This window comes from Orbicella franksi, chromosome 4 (genome assembly GCF_964199315.1).
Source record: "Orbicella franksi chromosome 4, jaOrbFran1.1, whole genome shotgun sequence".
NCBI classification, from domain to species: Eukaryota; Metazoa; Cnidaria; class Anthozoa; order Scleractinia; family Merulinidae; genus Orbicella; species Orbicella franksi.
In genome coordinates, this window is record NC_138148.1 from 16550516 (window position 1) to 16566559 (window position 16044).

General features: G+C 40.0%; 2 protein-coding genes across 3 annotated transcripts; both read left to right on the plus strand.

Moving 5' to 3' along the window:
* Positions 1–8: 8 nt before the first annotated feature.
* Positions 9–3321, plus strand: LOC145484758 (nuclease EXOG, mitochondrial-like). The gene is made up of 3 exons (XM_081463394.1): positions 9–537; positions 1581–1789; positions 2515–3321. The coding sequence occupies exons 1-3, from the start codon at positions 9–11 to the stop codon at positions 2995–2997; spliced, it is 1221 nt and encodes a 406-aa protein (XP_081319520.1). The 3' UTR covers positions 2998–3321.
* A 1580-nt stretch (positions 3322–4901) lies between these two features.
* On the plus strand, positions 4902–15223 carry LOC145484747 (uncharacterized). Of its 2 annotated transcripts, none has more exons than XM_081463379.1 (7): positions 4902–5388; positions 9509–9654; positions 10181–10303; positions 10916–11002; positions 12494–12580; positions 13270–13626; positions 14328–14980. In XM_081463379.1, exons 1-7 carry the CDS (start codon positions 4962–4964, stop codon positions 14490–14492), a joined length of 1392 nt encoding a protein of 463 aa, XP_081319505.1. In that variant the 5' UTR covers positions 4902–4961; the 3' UTR covers positions 14493–14980. The 2 variants fall into 2 exon arrangements, with proteins under 2 accessions (XP_081319505.1, XP_081319506.1); XM_081463380.1 differs by lacking the exon at positions 4902–5388 and adding an exon at positions 6704–7528 and having other exon boundaries at positions 14328–15223.
* The last annotated feature ends 821 nt before the right edge of the window (positions 15224–16044 follow it).

Genomic DNA, 16044 nt, shown 5'->3' on the forward strand with positions numbered 1-16044 from the left:
TTTCCAACATGGCCGCTTGGCTGACTAAACTTCGGTCGCAGTTTAAAGGCTTTGGCAGCATTTTAACTGGAATAATTGTCGGCGCTGGGTTGACGAAAATATACTATGAGACCTCGGATACCGAGAAAGAGAATGTTTCCGCTAAGAAAGAAATCGAAGAAATAGTAGCAAAGCACGACAATCTCAAGCAGGGACGCGAACTGAGGACCATAAGCCCTCTTCGAGTCGAGACAGATCTTGACCAAGTGGACAATTTGCCAGGAAAGAGTGATACTGAGGAGGATAAGCTACTCAAGTATGGTCTCCCACAGAGGTCTCCGGATTACCTGCGTTATAAAAATCACGTCTTGTGTTACGACCAAGCGAAGAAAACTCCTCGGTGGGTGCTCGAACATTTGACCCGACACAAAGTGAAAGGAGAGGCGAATAGGATACACTCTGCGTTTAAGCCCGATCTAAACATCCCTGCGGTCTTCCAGTCAAATAATGACGACTACTGGGACAGTGGGTGGTCAAGGGGACACATGGCACCTGCAAGTTAGTACCACTCTCTCAACCTCGTTCCCAGGCTCTCTCTCCTTTGCCTCCCTTGTAAAATAAGAGAGAGCCTTGAACGATGTCGATGTCATCTATGATTTGTAACACTGACTTATCTTACGATTCATTGATAATGATATGCACTCGTGTCGACCACTTGTGACTCAGCTATCACGCACGAAACGACCATTTTCTTTTTCTCGGTATTGGACTGGAAGTAGCTTGCAATTGAGGTTAATGCTAGGAGTCTCTTCAAATGCAAATGACATTTATCTCTTTGTAATGAGCAACCACTGCAAGGTAGCTCCAGTCCGATGCCGAGAATACGAATATGACTTATTGTTTCGTCCTTATTGTACATCTGTTGAGTTACGGATTCATGAGGTTGTTTGGTAAGCACAACAAAAGCATAAGAGTTGGTTGAGGTGTAGCAGAGAGCAATTCAAGCTTGGTAACTTAATAGATGCATGGCTACAAGAAAATGATCTAATTCCTTTTGTTTTTGTTTTTACAATAACGTAGAGAGTAAATTCATGTGATCTTAAGAGCAGTGCAGTAGGGTTGCAAAGAGCAATTCAAGCTTCATAACTCAATAGATGCATGGCTATAAGAACATGAACTAATTCATTTTGTTTTTGTTTTTGTAATAACGTAGAGAGTAAATTCATGTGAGCTTAAAAACTGCAAGCTTGCATCTTGATCGATGCAGCCTATGCCACAAAGTCCAAAAAATAATGTGCACTTCTGCATTGCCATTAAAGCGATGAAATTCATTTGTTGGAAACAGTACATTATTGAGCTTTGCAAATTTGTCAGAAACTCAAATGCAACAGGGGATGGGAAGAAGAGAGACCCTGGGAACGAGGTTGCTTTTAGCTGTGTGTATCAAGTTTAAGAGAGACTTGGGAATTTGCTCTCGGCATTCAGACATTACATGTAGCAACTGCTCCATTTATGCCTGCAGGAGGGAGGGAGGGTCAGCGATACGCTTCGCTAGAATTGACTGAAGAGTCGAAAGAATTGAATACTGTCAATCCTTTCAGGCAACAACAAGTATGATCAAGATGCAATGAATGAAACATTCTACTTGTCAAACATTGTACCACAAGACTTGGATAATAATTGCAACTTTTGGTACAGACTGGAAGCTTACTGCAGAAGCTTGGCAAAAAGATACTCTGATGTTTACATCGTGTCAGGGCCATTGTACTTACCAAAAGAAGAGGATGGAAAGAAGATTGTCAAATATGAGGTTAGTATACTTTTGAGGTCAATGGTTACAATTTGTGTCATTAGAAGATGTGTCATTAGATGTACAAACATTGTGAAACTTGATGAAAGTTTTAGCTCTTTGGGTGTAATATTAAAGGAAATATGATTTTATTGAATCGAATTGAAATCGAAATTGCCCGGTGAGAAATGTTTCATTCATGCTTTGTGGAAATTTTAGCCACACAAATCAGGGTAATTGTGAAGAGCAGCTCCCGAAAAAACCTGTCGGTCTTATGTCGCCGTCTGTTGGCCGTTTGTCGGCCGTCTGTCGGTCGACTGTCGGCCGACGGTTGTCCGATAGAAGGCCGATAGGTTTTGCCCAAAAACCAAACAAAAAACAAAACCGACAGTCGGTGACGTGTCGGTAAGATGTCGGTAAGATGTCGGTAAGTTGTCGGTAATTCGTAACACTTACCTCGATGTTGTTTCTCCATACTGCGCCCGAGATATGTAATAAATTGAATAAAAAGATATATCTTTCTGACTTTTGGTAGTCACTGCTTACGAATATAGCACTAAAGTGAACGACCACAGTATGTACGACTAACTTGGCACAGTAGCTAACAGTTATTCGCACCATAGCTGGTATTTTTTGTAGTTTAGGCAAATGTTGTAAACAAAGATTCCCCGATAAGCGCATGTTACCCAGCTAAAAGTGTTGTGCTGCAGAGTTTAGTTTTCAAGGTTGTGTTTCTTGATCCTTAGGTTATAGGCGCTAACAACGTCGCAGTACCAACACACTTGTACAAAGTTATTTTAGCTGAGGATAACATCAAGCAATCAGTTCTCGGAGCTTTTGTAGTACCAAACGAACCTGTGAGCTTCGAGCATAAGTTACAGGACTCTCAAGTTCCACTGGACGTTTTAGCGCAGTATTCAGGTTTGATATTTTTCCCGGCGTTTGACGCCGGCAAGGCAAGCGAACTCTGTTTGACGGACGGTTGTAGGTTGCTTTCCAAAGAGCGTATGGACATGATTGTGTTTGGACGACGACTACGAAATGCAACGAGTTCAGAACTTTTGGAGAGCGTTTGGGAAGAAATGAAAGCGAGTGAGCTGACGGCGGATGCTTTTACCACTGATATATACGAGACAAAGAAGAAAGAACTACAAGAAAAGGAGGAAGACTTAGCAAGGATGAATGAACAAGAGAGGGATCCGAGGGGAGAAGATGAAGCAAAAAAATAGATATAATCAAAGTACTGTTTTAGATATTCGCAGGAAAAAAATATAAGAAATATCGACAATAGAAAAAATATATGACATATACATGTAAAATCGGCCGGGAAGCAAGCAGACTTAATAGTCTTGTAAGCTTTAAGAGGACAGACTGAATAGCCTCATCTAAATCTTCGGGACCTTTCTGTAGATCACCTACGGGTGAGAAAGCTTCCCGTTAAAATATCATTATTAATCAAGCTTTACGAAAATAAAATTGTTTGGCTTCGAATGCCCAGGGCCCCTCCAGGGTTTTCTTTTTATTTATTTATTTATTTATTTATTTATTTATTTATTTATTTATTTATTTATTTATTTATTTATTTATTTATTTATTTATTATTTATTTTTGTTTTACCACTCTACAGTCTACAGATCACCGTGCATTCAACTACTTGCCAATGTACTTAAAAAAAACAAAAACAAAAACAAACAAAAAACAAACCTCTCTAGCTTATTTGCTTCTTAATTTTGCTTATTTTTTGACGGTCTCTTGACCGTCGTTTGTCGATCATAAAACTGCTGTCCTTCTATAGAAACTTAAGAGAGCTGTTTACAAGCAAATTTTGCGTCAGCCCCGAAACAACCAGCAAACTTTGAAATCGGCTATTTCTAAAAAGTTTAACAGTCTGTTTGAACGCATGTCACGATATTTTTTTTTTTTTTTTTTTTTTTGGAAAATGACGCGGATGTGATTAAAAAAGAAGAGGCCAGTTCCCTTCGCTTGAAAATCTTTAATAGAATGCTGCTATAGAGCGGAAATTCTCACAGTATAGCAAAAAAACGTTTGAGTCACATCAAGATTGCTATTCAGGCACACACTAAAAGAATCAGTCTGTAATAAACGATGAAATGTCACGTGCCCTCCTACTACTTAGTCGCAGTTACGTCTTTGTTACATCATCGATATGAACACATTCCCTGACATAAGGATATTTGACCATGTAAGGAAATTTGGCAATACAAACTCCGAGCATCTATAGCCGGAAGTTCGTTGTTTCGGACTGATAAAAACGTCGTAATAACAAAACAGTATGTTATTTCCGGGGCCTAGTTCTGCGTGGGTTGCAGATTTTGTAGACTAAAAATGTTGTTTAATTCGTTTCTCGGTGACGGACTGAACCGTTCCTCGTATGGTGACAAAGAATCCTGTGAGAGAGGCTGTTGCCAGTCCCTCGATATTTGAGCGTATCTACAATTCTAACAAGTTCATCTGTTCTATGCGTCTTGTATTCTCTTACACGCAGTATTCGCCTGTCAAGGGAAATATGCTATTTATTCTTTTTCATTTGCTCAGACGCTTACCAACAACCTGCCTTAATTCACGCACAACGTATGAATGAAAGCAAAGTACTCTTCTATTGAACTGGAGTTAAATGTTACTACACGAGAGAGTCACGCCAGCCTTGCGGAACATTACATAAAATAAAACGTGCTCTCTCCCCATTTTAAACAACACTTGCAAAAAAAGAAAAGAGAACAAAGCGGCTACATCAGTTTAAAATGAGCGGTTCCATTGGGAGTTGTAAGTGACTGCCGTACATGTCTGCTTACGCATAGAAATGAACTTCCATTGTCGTCTGCAAAAAAAAGAGCAAATAAAGTAATCCTTAAATCTCCCTTTTAGTTCAACTTTTCACGTCTTAACATGTCTTGACTTCTCTTGTCCATCACGGGTTAACCCTTGTAATTTTTGCTCAGCCAATCACACCCTTGCGATCTCTTGTGTTCCCGTTGTGTTTCCCACTCGATATTTCAAAGAGTCTTTGCGTATTTGCTCACTGAAACGTGAAATTAATAAACAGGCTTGTACGCAAATGAATTATTATTGAAGCTGAACAAGTCTTGTGACCTTCCGCTGCTATAATGGAGTTTTGAAACCAAAGCATATCTAAACTTTGAAGTTGTTTCTTCAGTTTAATATTCTCTCGCAGATGGCTCGCCACTACGAAAACGGCTTCCTTAATCCGACACTCTCCGCAAGTTCAAAGAACCTCGCGGAACGAAAAAGCAACACTAGTTTAAACGCAATTGGAAATAGGTTGTATGACGAAGCTGGATCGAACAGCGCATACAATACACTGCAAAGAAACACGAACAATGCGGTAAAACCGAGACAGCTAAAAGGGCCTGATGTTGTGTACGACAATGTAGGACCAGGAACGGACTTGAGGAACATGAAAGACAAACGAAGTTCGCAACCTTCAGATAAACATGCAAGACAAAGACGAAGAAGAAGAGATGGGATAATTCGTCTTGTTTTGATGTTTCTAATCGTTTTCATTGCTGCGATAGCAGTATTGCTTGCCATTCTGCTAATGATGGGAAAAGTCGGGCCCAGCTGTTCATGTAACAATTCAGGTAAGCACATTTTTATCATTTCATAATTGGCCTCGCAAGTTTCAAAATTTAGTCTCTCGGTATGCGGTATCTTACAAGGTATTCCTTAAATGCAAATTCATTCAATCAGTCAGAAGCATGTTTGAAGATTACGCTTTGTCTAGTCTCAGTTTGCTCTTTCAACGACTGAAAAGAAAGAAAATCTGCGAGCAATTTGTTGTCAAGGTCTACTAACAATTTTTTCGCCAACTCGGCTTTTTCGCCTGGATTCTAGGAGTCACACTTATTCTGCACTTTCGATTTACATGAGCAATATCGAAACAAAACTTATATCAGACAACAAGATTTAAAGACATGTTCAAGTAGATACTGATTTACCTAGGTAAAAGGTATATTGTTCTTCATTTTTGTTTGCCATCTTCACTAAGTAGCCCTGTATATTTATCTTTATTTTAACTTCTACTTGAAAGTTCAAACTTTATGGGCAGATGATAGGACCATGACACACTCCCAGCCAGGGCCATAACAATTTCAAAATGCTGTCAGATCTATCTCCAAAATAAGGCCTAGGCAATGTGTGAGGAATTACTTTTGTAATTTGCCTTAAGATTAGTAATGTCACTCACTAGCCTACGCAAACAGAACTGTACATACAACTTTGTACAAGGGACTTTGATGTGCGGGAATTTGTTGACGTTTTGGACTCAAAGGACCGCTGTTCCGATTGATAATCTATGTATTTACTTCCTCGGCAGGCCAAGGCAGATTTTCCATTGTATGATTTACCATTAACACGGTATAGTCGACACCGAGGCCCCGTTCACACTACGCCAGAGAAATTTGAAAACGTAACAATCACCGGTCATTTTGGATTTGTGTTGGAGGAAAACTCAAACACAAATTCGTTTTCGAAAATTTCCATGTTCAAAATCTTTTCCGTCCGCTCTAAAACACAAAGCCGGCGTTTTCAAATTCTTCCAGTCTGAAGAGCGCTTTCAGAAAGCTCCGTTTTCGGTCCGGGTTAGTGTGGACTAAATTCCTAACTGTTGAAATAAAGCGACATTTTCACATTTCCCCGGCGTTGTGAGGACGGGGCCTCAATTAAACCCCATTCAGACTGTGCCTAAAAGTGCTTTATTGCCCGTTCGATTCCGCTGTGGCCATTTTAAGTAAGTTAGGACTGTTCTATTTATCGTTTCCAATAACCTTTTCCTTTGCCTTGACGTTTCATATGCTGCCAAGAGAGTAAGAAAAGTGAATGTCCGGTTCTGAATTTGGCACGGTCTTCCGAATAATCCTGCTGTTTTTTTTGAAAACCTTGCTTTTACCGTATCAATATAGGATTATTAAGTCTTACCGAAAGAAAGGTTTGTCACATGCCAAGAACAACGAAGTATGTCAACAGTTTTACTTTCTATTTCCGCCGATTTATTAGAAATTTGCAAAATTAAATCTCTCTCTTCAGTTCGGTGCAAGATGTCAACAATACCTCCAAACGAAAGCCCTGGGGCCAATTTCATGTTTCGCATACTTGTAACATTATTAGCCAATAACTAGTCAGTCGTTTGGCGGGTTCTGCATCATTATTAGTCCACTTGCATACTATACATCACTTGTCATTAAGCACAATATTATTACCACGTGGATGGGATAAATATTTCGGTTTCCTTACAAGACAGACTTACCGCACGAACCTGAGAATGGATCAACGGTAATATTCCTAGTCGCCGACTGTCCGCCGATGATCGCCGAATCTTGGGTCCATCCAAGTTATCAGTGTTCGCGAGCGCAATGACTGATCGCTCTGTAACACCCGAAGGCGACCGTGAACCGAAACTGTATATAGCGTCCAATAACAAACCTCGCCTTGGCTCTGATTCTTCCTATGTTACCCTCCGGGAAACACCGAAAATTAAACAAGGGGTTCGAAAGAAGAACGAACGACAGAAACCTGCAAAAAGGAAAGAAAAGCGCCGCAAAGACAACAGATCCGTCAAACCGAACCCAAGTCACTTCCCAAACACGCAATGTTGCAGTTGTTTGTGCATTCATCGTTTGCTCCAGTTTCTAGTTTTGTTTCTCTCGGTGTGCTCCTTAACTATTATCATTCTTATGACTCTTGGAATATTGGGACCTGATCACTGCACTTGTAGAAACACAGGTAAGGTTGCTGTTGCATGATGTTGAACCATATTAAGAAGCCTGGAACGCCAATCTTTCATGCTGCGTATATAAGGTCCAGTTAATCTTGGTTTGCCGATCAAAACTTATCTTTAGGTTTACTAAACGCAGTTGATGCTGCCGATAAACGCAGACGTTCTAAACAATTGAAGTGCTTTATCATAAACTTTTCCGAACTATAATTATATTCTAATCCACCTTGCGGAAATATCATTTTAAACGCTTCATAGCGAGTTTTGTTTTCTAGTCGGTCCGTTACTACTGCTTAGCTTAGTAGGAACTGTTCTATTTCCAGGGCAGATTCGGTATTATCCCAATAAGTATAAAACTTCTGCAATCGTTGACCAGCCCAGATAGTAAAGCTCGTATAAATTTTACGGATCGCAGCCAAACTGAGAAGATTTCGACGACAGGTAAGTTGGCTTTAAGATTTTTTTTATCCCAACCGCATTCAGACACAAAGTACAAAACATTTTACAGGCATGAGGAAGTTTCCCAGAATTTGCAAATTAAAAACATTGAAGCAAAATTCAATTTACTTCTTTGGGTTCATACAATCGCAGTACTATAATGTCTCTGGGCAAGACTAAAACACCTTGCATTATTCTTTTACAGCTGTCAGCTATGAAATTTTTGACTTCAGTTATTTAGCCGAACTTCCCCATAACTACGTCTAGCTTTCTGTCAATGACTCAGTGAAAGTTACCAAGCGTCAGATTGACGAACGAGAGGTGAATGAGGCAGAAAATTAAGTCTAACAGCAGTGGCTACACTGCACAATTTTCTGTCCATTTTCTAACAAATTCAAGGCAAGGAGATGATGCTTATAGGGGCCCACTCTACTGAGTCGAACATCTTAACTACGGAAGCCAATGAGGTAGAGCTAAGTGTCCAAATTATGAAGGTGTCCGTATTACAGGAGTAGCTGGCATATTGACATTGGTTTCTCTGGGAGTAAGTGAGTTGAATGTTATATTAATCTGCAGAGGTGTCCATATTGTGGAGGAGTCCATAAGGGGAGGGTTCGACTCTGCTCTTCCACCCAATTTATCCACCTCATCCTTTTACATTGAGATTCTTATGCGAAACTTCGCTGTTACTGGAACATATATTTTACCTAAACAGTTGTTCGTTGTGCCACATTTCAATCTATTTAGATAATGCACGCTCAAAATTTCCTGGTTTTACACACTATAGCGCAAATCAGTGCAGTGACGCGAAGCGAAGGCTTGTTAGTAAATGACGTCATGGATGGAATGTTCTGGCACACTGCTTACCAGCCGTGCATGGCATTCAGCCATTGCAACTCTTGGCTACGCGATAAACAAAGACCAACAAGAGCATGTAGAAATATGCATGTCTTTTTTACTAGAATCGAATGGAAGAATTATCGGGAATGTTGGCAAGCGCCAAATGGCTAGATTTTGTGAGTTAAAATCAGGATTTTCGTGCCCAAATATATAAACCAATACATTTACTAGAATGTTCAGTTAAACAGGTGGGACAATTTTTGTAAAAGCATCATTTGATCTCGTTCAGAGCTCTGGCTCTCAAAGAACCCAAAGCTACATGCATGTACTTTCAATGGTCTGAAAGTGTGTTAGCAAAAAAAGAAAAAAAGGTCACGTGGTCATATATAGCTACTAAGCGCCTCATTGCCGAACTTTGAGTGGAGGAGAGAGTGCCTTGCTCCATCGGTTTTGCCATTTTATTTTGATTATTTTTGTTTGTTTTTATTTTTGGTTTTTGTGTGTATTGTGCTAATAGAAGGTCACCTTATGCTCGCTATCTTTAAGCACCTGTTGACAATCCAACAAGATAGAAAGACCTAGCTTGGAAGGACGACCTTAGATTTAATTTTCAACGCGGTGCCAAGCCATAGCGATGATAAGCAGGAAAATGAGTAATACCGTTTATTTGATTTGCAATTAGTGACGATCACATTATTTGAATTATTAAGGTACATCGCCTAACAGCCAACAAACGACGCAGACAGCAAAGAACAGGTCAAATCAGCAGTCAAATGCATTTGCGATGAACTTATCGCCATTTTACGACATTTTGGAGGAGCTTCAAGCTAACATCTCTTCCCTTCGAGAAGAAGCGGTAAGATTGCTTTATTAGACTTTACATTTTGCCGGCATTCAGTGATTATTAATAACTGAGTCGTTTGGAGAAATATTAAGCCAAGAGCCTCTATTCAGCATCCTCTTGAAATTGAAAGGGAATGCTTCAATACCGTGTCCTTGATTTGTTAAAGGGGCTAGGTCAAAGAATCTCGAGTGATTCTATTCGGTTTTTTTTTCTCAACTATTATTTCAAAACTTCAAATTGGCAGCCTTACAATTTTTTTTATCTGCAAGATACAAATTTTAAAGCTGCTTAAAAAAGCCTGGCCGCTGTTTTTAAAGTTAACCATGATGCAATCCGTTTAATCTTCTCCAATTTTGCCCATCCGCGCGCGCCCGCTGATGTACGCATATGTACATCACGTGTACACATGTGTTCATCACGTGTACGCATGTGTGCATCACGTGTATATCACTTGTTGCTGTGGCATTTTTAATGCAGTTGGAATTCCCTAGCCAGACATAGTCCTAGCATAGTATTTTCCTTTGTGTTTGTTTTTCAGGAATCAGTATTACAAGATTCAGGAAGAAACAAAGACGCCCTCATGGCGGCCAAGAGAGAATTCAACTCCACAAGAGATGCTGTCAATCAATTTTCAGACGGGTTCTACGCGATTGTCGACCATGTAAGGATGCCATCAGTAGGATTATATTCGTTGTATCAAGGGAATCCTCGGAGCCCGGATTCGATGCCCTTAAATCAGTAATAACAAGAGATTACCATACTCTCTTGGTAATAAAGTGTATAGTGGCAGATCTAGGAGGGCCCCTTACCCCGCCTTCCTTGATCCTTTAGCGTCCACTCCGACCGTTTAATAAAGCACCTCCAAAAAACGAAAGTACTGCTCAATAGCTTTCATTTGATTGGTCATACACTGGGGTTTTATCCACAGTCTAAAACGTTAGAACCACTTTGTACATCATGATAAATAAACGTACAAAAATAATTCCAAATGTGACAAGGAAATGATCGGAACAAAGTAGTGTTTTAAAAACGCTATTATTTGAATGTTCACGACCAGGGTTTCGTCCACAAAATGATTATATTGATTGGTGCACAGTTTTGTTTTGAAAGTTATGGATCATTTTCAACCTTTTTTTTTTTTTTTTTTTTTTTTTTTTTCATTTGCTATTAAGCCACCGAATTGGTGTGTGGCTGTTTTCTCTAACAAAGTGGATGTAACCTACTCAAAGTGTTTGGTCTTCGTCAAATGACTAATGTTGTTACTTAATTGTAGGTCAATAATACTGTACAACAGTTTAATCCCGATCACGGACCTATCTTCACTCAGCTCCAGGCTTTGAACGAAACGTTGACAAACGAGGTAAGGATATGAAAGACAACGATCAAGTTAAATTTTATTATAAATAACTAATCTTGTGATATATATATATAACTCCGATTACTCAAGCATTAACAAAATACTCAGTTGAGGTCAGTTCAGGTTAGCCAGCCAGCCAGCCAGCTAGCCAGCCAGCCAGTCAGTCAGCCAGCCAGTCAGTTAGTCAGTCAGTCTGTCGGTTAGTTAGTCAGTCAGTCGGTTAGTCAGTCAGTCAGTCAGTTGGTTAGTCAGTGAGTCAGTCAGTCGGTCGGTCGGTCGGTCGGTCGGTCTGTCGGTCTGTCGGTCTGTCCGTCTGTCTTTCTGCCTTTCTGTCTGTCTCTGTCTTTCTGTCTGTTTGTTTTTTGTTTTTTGTCTGTCTGCTAGTCAGTCAGTCAACTAAGTCAGTCAATCTGTCCGTGTACCCGTCTGTCCGTCCGTCCGTCATTCTGTCGGTCACTGTCAGTCAGTAATTCAGCCGACCGGGATTATTTAAGGACAGTGCCTACTAAATACAAAAGTTTTTGCGCCAGATTAGGACCACGCAGAAAAAATAGATCTTTACAAGGGCTATTGGAATCCACAAAGAAAAACTGGGGTAGCCACACTTTTTTTCGAGATAATTAGCCTTGAATCTCAACAAAAATGCTGACATCAGCATTTTTCTGAAAAAAGAAGGAAAGGATATCTCTTCACAGATTTTCTTAGAATTCGCCTTTACATACAGAAAAGCAAACATATTTATAAAGATCTTAAAACTTAATGGTAAATGGTTACATAAAAACCATTTTTGATATGTTTTTAATAACAAAATCGTCGCATCAGCGCTTCTAGCGTCTCTGACAGCCTTCCTCTGGTTCAGCTAAAATACAGTCTAAATAGATTTTGCTCACAACCGGAAACTAATCACGCGCTGAATAAGCTTGCCACTTCCATTTCATAACATAAAAAGTAGGGGTAACCACGCGTTTTTTTAAGTTATTGTTCTTTTTTTAAAACTTTTTCGGCGCCCGTTACATTTTTTCCTGTCACCTTCCCAGTAAGTAAAACATTTGCGTATCGCGAATGTGTTTTGCGCGCGCACTACGCCATCTGCAGGTATATGTTTACAGTTGGATTTCAATATAATTTTCGACAGATAACAGCTAGTTTTTCAGCTGGAAGACATTAACAGTTACTGGTTAGCGATATGCTGCTATTCTGGTGTTCCTGGTTTAAGTACAGGTTCATTAAACTTGATTTGGTCACAGTAGGAAAATTTTGCTTTCATTTTAGTCGTGTACTCGGTAGCGTAGTTGATTGCGTCAAGGTCAACCCCAGCGCGCGCGTTGCACTTAAACCATGCCTTGCGTGATACGTAGGAAGTGTGCACACTAACAAAAGTAGGCACCGTCCTTAAGATAAAAACAAGGACACTACTGCACCGACGTCATATTTTCATGGAAAATATCCTCTTGAAAACTGTTAACGTTAACCATCGTTTCCTCATTTTTACAGTTGACAGAGATGAAACGAACCTCAGAACAATTCAATGACGAACTTGACAAGGCGATAGATGCTATGAATAGCGCTATATCTGAACAGGTGGGATGTAAACCTTTGCACTATCAGTGTGCATAGTATTGTAAATTACTGAGGACATCGGCATTCTCTTGTCGTGCTCTTTGGCTAGATACTTAAAGACGATCGCGGCCAAAATGTTGCTTAGTACAGAACGTCTTTAAAACTTGCCAGGCATTAACGTAAGATGAACTATTGCCAAAAGGCGAAAAAATAGGGGACACCGTGTTCGTTTGAAGACGGTGTCCCCTATTTAGTCTGCGTACGAATGGTTTCCGCAAACAGGTGTCCGTCGGCGGAGGTTCAACTATATTTTCAAATTGAAAGGTACATGATCTCACTGCTTAGATGTAAATTACGAGCATGTAACTATGAAGCAAGGCTGCTTGCTACGTAGAGAACTTAACGCGTCAACGACATATGCATGATAGAGTCCAAACTTAAAGGCAAGGATTGCAACCGTGGACATGGTTGGGTCTCGTCAGCACGGTGCAGCAGAGATGCAAAAAAAAAAAACTAGCAAGATATGATAATGTACATGTACATGATAATGTACATGTACATGATAATGACCCAAGATGAAACTAAAATCCAAATGTTTACGGATCGGTCAATGTCACATGCAAAACGCGTGACGGTGAACAATAGCGCGAAATTACGAGCATCGTTACATCCTAAACAGTTTCAAGCGTTTCGCCTTCGTTTCTTTTCAGGTGAATTTAAAAATCTCTTTGCCTGGTCCTGTCGGCGAGCGAGGAATAAACGGCTCAAAGGGACCTAAAGGAGATGCTGGACCGATCGGGCTGGAAGGGCCACAGGGAGATAAGGGACCTCCCGGGGAAAAGGGGAACAAAGGAAGCCCTGGGAACGACGGCTATCCAGGAGCTAATGGTTCTAAAGGTCCTCGGGGAGATAAAGGGCCCCAGGGGATCAATGGAGATGACGGGAGTACCGGACCCCCGGGACCCCCGGGAGTTCCGGGCCCGAGTGGCATTGGAAACTTCAGCTGGTGCGAACAGAAGGTAGTCGAAGTCCCCAAGGCACAAACTGCTTCCGTTAAAGACACTGTGGTAAGTAAAGCTGTGCTAAACTAACTGACTAATTTACTGCGGTTTTCAATTAAGTGTCGTAAACCGAAACCAAACCAGTTACTTTCCAATTAGAAAACTCAGCCAATCTCAAACCTAGCAAAACCAAAACCCAAACCAAAACAGTTGCCTAACTACTTTCGACACTCAACTGAAAACCGCTTCTATTGATCAGTTAATTCGTTAATTACTACTACCGTAAATGCTCGCTTCTGATTGGCTGGAGGCGGATCAATTTATCCCAAATTGTATTAATAGCTGAACAGAACTGATATTTTTGAAGCTTGATCAGCAACTGAATTGCCTATGCTAATGAGGCAAATATTGCAAAGAAAGATTCCCCTTTAGGTTAGTCCTTTCTGACACTGTATTGGCCGACAAAGAAAGCCCTGTAGAGTTTATAAATTTCTCATAATAACGGGAGTATGTCATTCAGAGATTTCGAAAGGAAGTGGCTTGAAGTTTGATTACTCGTACTCTCGCAAAGGTGATGCAACTGTTTTCGAAATTTTGTCGGTATCAATTAAGTTTGGTTCCTTAGAGTTATTTGAGCAAAATTACCGTTTTAGGATCCTATAACTTTTTTTTCCTGTTTTCATGTAAAAAGAGCTTAATTCGTGGAATTGGCCATACATTGTTGAAGATTTGCTAGCTTGAGCAGTTTCCGTTTAATTTCTCTACAGGATGAGAAAGTTATTTCTGCGACCTGCACAACGGAATTGGGCGAGGAAGCTAACTTGGACGTAGTCAAGTCGATTCTCAACGAATACAAATGTTCCTGTAAAGGATCCGACGCTAACGCAAAATGCACTCTGCATTACTGGGCTTGCCCTATACAGGCTCCATAACAGCAAATGATAACATGTGACGTCACAGTTTTAGAGTCGACAGGAAACATTTAAACTTGGGATAAAAAGAATCCCTTGAAACCACTATTCAAACTAAAGCTAACTTGTTCTCAAGAGCCTTCTTCGTCTCTGGCAAAATGCTCTTCCAGCAATTATTTTGTGTAGTGCAGTCTACGTCATCTAAAGATGCAGAAGATATTCGATAAATGATCCTTGTGGAACAATCTGACCAATTAGTAGAACTGGGCTGTTTGCTTGAAAAAAGATAATTGAGCAAACCGAAGATCCATCATGGTGGCCAACCATTTTCATTCCAACTTTTGTCTATCGTTACCACCACTTCGACGCAAAGAAAAGCGCGTACGCAATTCTTACGATAAGAAGACATTTTCAAATGAGAGATTATATAAAATCTCTTTTGTATTTTTTATTCGTGCAATTACATGTTAAGTAGGTTTTTTCAAGGGGAAATTTTGATGTATACTTTTTCATATGATAATCGTCCCTTTTAAATTTCTATTTATTTCGAAAATTCCCACCTAGGGACTTGGATTATAATGTAATTTTTGATATTCTAATTTCATACATCTTTATAAGTAATTTAGGCCTCATTTTAACCGAACTGTATGGATCTTTAAGGAGATTCATTGGTAACATGTAATAGAGAGTATGCACCGTACCAGCATGTCCAGCAGCCATGCAAATTTATTGGAACAAAAGATAGTGTTTACATAAGAAAAGAGTTGAACTCCCACAGGATTGGTTGGGTACACCAACATGGCCGCCGTTTCATTGTTTTGGAACACCAATGTGGGTGCCATGACGTCATGTGCATGGGATCCATACTGGGTACTCACCTATCTCAATATTTTAATCTTCCGCAACTTTGAAAATCGGAATGAAAGCGGAACTAAGTAACGTTGTAACGATTCAAATAGCCACCATACTTGAATCTTAAATCCCAGAAAATTTTACTGGGAAAATTGTCTTTAATTCCCTAACATTTCATTGTGAACATCTCATTAGAAGAACTCATTGTACCATTAAAATTTATCAACAATTAATCGACTAATTACCTGCATGGTACCGGTTTTTCAAAGGTCGAATAACACTGTCCACTAGATCACATGCTGCATGCCATGACGTCATGCGCATGCGCATGCGCTCCATACTGGATACTTACCATTCTCAATATTTTAAACTTTCACTACTTTGTTTTGTGACAATGAAAACGGAACTAAGTAACGTTGTGACGATTCAAATAGCCACCATACTTGAATGTAAAATGCCAGAAAAGTTTAGCTGGAAAATTGTCCTTAATTTCCTAACATTTCAATGGAGGGACTCATTGCATCATTAAAATTCAACAACAATCAATCGACTAATTACCTGCACGGACCACGATTCTTCAAAGGTCGAATAACACTGTCCACCAGATCACATGCTCTGTGTTTGATTGCGTAGATGATTGTGGCAATGCCCATCCACCGGATAGCGATGAAGAACTCCGAGTTCAAGCTCAGCGTATCAAGCTATAAAGTTACTATATAGC